Source organism: Poecilia latipinna, unplaced genomic scaffold (genome assembly GCF_001443285.1).
Source record: "Poecilia latipinna isolate Pla-1442-1.1 unplaced genomic scaffold, P_latipinna-1.0 Scaffold469, whole genome shotgun sequence".
NCBI lineage: Eukaryota > Metazoa > Chordata > Actinopteri > Cyprinodontiformes > Poeciliidae > Poecilia > Poecilia latipinna.
In genome coordinates, this window is record NW_015113085.1 from 69470 (window position 1) to 74116 (window position 4647).

The 4647-nt window shown below is 39.6% G+C and overlaps 1 protein-coding gene across 1 annotated transcript in view; it reads right to left on the reverse strand.

The window, feature by feature from the left end:
• Positions 1 to 2790, reverse strand: part of LOC106951702 (protocadherin beta-1-like) — a 10889-nt gene extending 8099 nt beyond the window's left edge. Inside the window, exons 1-3 of the mRNA XM_015039377.1 lie at positions 2515 to 2790; positions 2318 to 2428; positions 252 to 443 (exon numbers count right to left, since the gene is read on the reverse strand). Coding sequence (XP_014894863.1) covers positions 252 to 443; positions 2318 to 2428; positions 2515 to 2790 — 579 coding nt within the window. The remainder of the gene's footprint in view (positions 1 to 251; positions 444 to 2317; positions 2429 to 2514) is intronic.
• Between the last annotated feature and the right edge of the window lie 1857 nt (positions 2791 to 4647).

Consider the following 4647-nt stretch of genomic DNA (forward strand, 5'->3'; position numbering starts at 1 on the left):
AATTATCCTATTGTCTAACTTTACATATATTGCAGTGAGACATATGTCTGTATTTGGTAAACATTGGTACGACTGCCTCTTGAATGGTTACAGGTCTTTTTACTTTATTCTTTTATTATTATTTCTATTACTGATTGTTCTTTTATGTGATTTGGACTCTGAGTCTGCAGTTAATTAAGTCAGTCAGTGTAAAACTTATAACAGATCAGTAGCCTTCACCAAACCACCAACATTCAGTTTCAGGTTCTTACCTTTACTGTGGTTGTATCAGAAAGTCCATCAGGATCTGTGGCCTTCACCTCCATTGAGACGGTTTTTCCACCCAGATCTGCTACTGACACCACATACAGCAGACCTGAAGCCGGTTCCACGTCAAAGGAGGAGTTTCCTCCTGGAAGACTGTAGACCAGACGACTGTTGTCTCCGACATCAGGGTCTGAGGCCTGAAGGTGGGCAGGAAGAAAGAAAAGTCCTTAATGGTGCTGCAGATTATGTGTTCAGATGAGGCTTTGCTTTTTGAAAATAACAACCGTTAAGCAGGCATTAAACAAACCCAGACTTCTGTATTAAAGCCTCTTCTCCTTTGCCATCCTTGTCCAATGTTTGTCCCATATTAGTAACTGGCTCTCCAGTAACATTTTGGTTTTAAACACCAGTAAAACAGAGACTCTAATTATTGCTCCCAGCCACTTTGTGCCAAAAAATCAGCCAATCACCTCTTTCTGCCCACTAACAAAATCAAAGTTAAAAAATCTAGGTGTCACATTTGACTTATTATCAGGCTTCGAGTCACTTTGAGTCTTAAGTTAGTAATACTGGTCCATGTATTTTCAGGCAGTTAATTTTTTCGTTTGAAATGAAAAATGAGAAAACGAAAATAGACTCGTTTTTCGTTTATCAAACCCAAATCAGAAATTGGATACTGTTTCCCAGTCTTGTTTCTTTAATCTAAGAAACATTCCTACAATGACACATGTGCTCTCCAGAGTTGACCTAAGAAAATTATTCATGCTTTTGTGTCATCGTGTCTGGACGACTGTAACGTCTTTTTATCCTTGATTTCATGTTTGCAATCAATACAGAACGCTGTATTTTACTTACTGCCTCTGAGGAAGATAATTAAGTCTTAACAGCTGTGATAACTGAGAAGGAGCTGAGTGGAGAAATCTCCAGGCTGAGGGCACACAAGTCTCTGGACCCAGACAGCTGAGCTGTTTCCTTGCCTTATAAAGGCCTGCAATGCTGCCTTCACAGACTCAAAGTGGCACACAGACTCTTTGCACTCTTTCCCTCACAGACTCAGAGATGCCACCAACCTGGAATGAAGCTGCTGTCTCTACTGTTCCCAAGCAGACAAAGGGCCATTCAGAGCGCCGTGCATACAGAACTATTTCAGAGCTGAATGTCGATTAGAAGTTATTTACAACCATCCTTGCTAAGAGACTAGTGTTGCCTCAGTTATATGTGATAAGGAGCTCAATGTGTTGTGTACAGATGAGGAAGATGTGTTGACAGCGATCCTCCGGCCAGAAGGAGGCGCTGCGTGTCATAAGGTAGGACGATAGAGTAGGTTTGTATGCAGATGATATTTTGATATATGATGGCAGAAGCCAAGATGGCGCCCGTGTTTGAGGCTTGCCGCCTGACGCTCCTCCTGTTTTGCCGTTGTCTGCTGTCCCCTTTTATTTTTATTACAAGTGTAAACTCTCTGATTGTGTATGATCGCCAAACATTGCTGGGCACTGGAGCCTCGACTGGAAATATGTTATCGAGGAATTGTACTACAGACAAAACCTCGACCCTGCTGTTGGGCATTCCAGCTCACTTGTTTCGTTTCTGGACTCTACATTTCTGGTTTATTTCTCTCTCTCTCCATATATCCTAAATAATTCACACGTACATAGTGGTATGCACTTTTGTTTTGTTTTTCTTCTGTTTTTCCTGTACCATTCTTAGTTGGTTTATATCTTATTCATGTAAATAATAAAAACATGATACAAATGATCAGAGGATATTTCTACTCTTTAAGTTGTAACTCTGTATTGACTGAACAAATAAAGAATTAATAAAAATAAATATAAACGATAAGCTTCCTGAACATTCCTGATGCAGATTGTTCACATATTAACCACTTTAATGGTGGGAGGGTTTCAGGTCAAAGTACGCAGCCAGGTGTTTATGGCCTTTACAGTAAATGATCTGCAATCTTACATCAATGTGGAGATAAACAAGTTCAGAAGCACATTTTCCAACAGCTGATAGGAGGAGTTTACCTTCACTTGGATGACTGGGGTTTTGTACGATAGGAGGAGTTTACCTTCACTTGGATGACTGGGATTTTGTACGGGGCGATGCTGAACACAGAGGCTTCATAATCGTCTGAGGAGAACGCTGGAGGCTCGTTTACATCCTCCACCTGAATTCTGACCTGAGAGACAAAAAATGTCCATTTGGTTTGTATGAAAGCAACGATAAAGAGAGTTTGTGATGACAGCTGTGTGATGTTGTTGTTACCATGGCCACTGCTGAGGTAGGAGGCGTCCATGTGGTCACAGCCTCCACATCCAGGATGTACCACTCCTGCTCCTCCTTGTCCAGCTCTTTTGTGGAAACGATGGAGCCATCGCTGTCGATGGAGAACAGGTCTTTGTGTGTTCTCAGTTCGTAGGAAACGTTGTACAGGTTGCTTCCTGCGGAGGCTTGGACCTGCCCCACGAAGGCCCCCGAATTCTGGTTCTCTTTCAGGCTGAAGTTGTAGGAGGAGCTCTGGAACGCCAGACTGGCATTCATGATGTTCACCACAACACGAGCTGCAGGATGGAACCACAGATATCATTATTCCCTCTTATAATAGACATGTTGCAGTTTATGAAAAAATGTCATGGATGACCACAACATTAGAGGATAAAAAGATGATTCTTTTACTTGCCATTCAGAGCAAAAATCTCAAGATTCTGCAACAGTTTTGAAAAATCCTGAGTTCAGTGGTGAAACCAAATTATGCAACACATCATAATCTGTGATCGCAGCGTGCGACTGCATATATTTCTCTGTCTTGAACTTTGATATTATTATTATTAGATCTGCACAGTAAGGTTATTATAAGTCACATCAGGTCACATCATAAATTGTGACCTGCTACATGAGGGTCACATATTTTAGCAAATGAGAGTCGACTGTAATGAAGAGGTGGCAAAAATATTAAAAACCATTTTGAACCTCTTCCCCTGTGCAGTAAATCACTTTGAATCATTTATTACTGATTTACAAAACGGCTACAGCAGGTTTACATATTTAGACAACAAACAGTAAATGTCATGATCTGTAAAACAGTGTTTGGCATCAAAAACAAAAAAATACATAATATTTTCTCCATTAATGTGAAGGAAATAAAGAAGCCATGAAGATTACAATCTTGGATGTTCTTGATGTCTGCAGCCTAAGAACCTTTGTAATCACAGCATTAATGCATAAATACATAAGAAAAACAAAACAATATTCTGACCTGTGGTGCTGAGTGGAGGTTTGCCATGATCTGTGGCCTCGGCTGTCAGAACCAGTGTGAAGTCTTCTGTTACATCAGCAAGGTCATAGGTCAGCGTCACTTCTCCTGTTTCACTGTCTAAGGCCAAATATGGTGAATGTCCTTCAGAGAAACTGCAACCAGAAATAAAGATTTAAGTGCAGGAATATTTTTAATGAGTTGGTGTGTTTGATTGAAACAAAGTTATTCACAACTTTAGTTTTTCCCTATTTTCACTAACACAAAGTATAACATAGCTGTGAGTACCTTTAAATCTCTTTTACCTGTTTAGAGTTGGATTTGAAATGTAATCAATTACGAATTTAATGATGGCACTTGAATTAATGTAATGTTTTGATTATTGATTCTATGTTGCATGACTTTGTGTTTGTTATGATGTAAAGCACTTTGAAATGCCTTGCTGATGAAATGTGATCTACAAATAACTGATCTGATTGATTGAGCTGTTGAATGGATGGCAAACACATGGTTTTCACATTCTTTACATTCAAACCTATGAAAATGCAAAATGCATTTTGTACTTATTAAGGAGACACTTTGGAGAACCACCTTTTGGAGTAGACAAGTCTTTTGTTTCTACCAACTTTAACACATTGAAGTTTTTACTCAATCTTCTTTGCAAAATATCTCCTGCACCATCAGATTGGAGAGTTTTTGTAACATCATTTTTCAGCTTTGCCAAAGATTCTCAATTTGATTTTACAAACATGCCTCCATTTTTTTCTAATTTTTTTCCTTTGCAAAAAACAAAAAAGATCCTGTTATATCAACTTCATCCTATTTTGTGATGGTTTGTGACTATAAATCTGTGTAAACTGCAGTTTGTGGTTGTAATGTGAGTTCAGAGCGAACCTGTAGGTGATGAGCGAGTTGTTCCCGGTGTCTTTGTCAGTGGCTCTCAGCGTCAGCACCAGCTGCCTCTTCTCCACGGTGCTGGTTTCATAGCTGCTGGAGCTGAACTCGGGTTTGTTGTCGTCGTCTGTGATGCTCACTCTGATGGTAGTGATATTCTAGAGCACAAGGTTTGACTTAATAAAGTGTTTTGCAAACAATAATACTGAATAGCTGCTTTAAAAGGGACTCATTATGCAAAATTCACACTT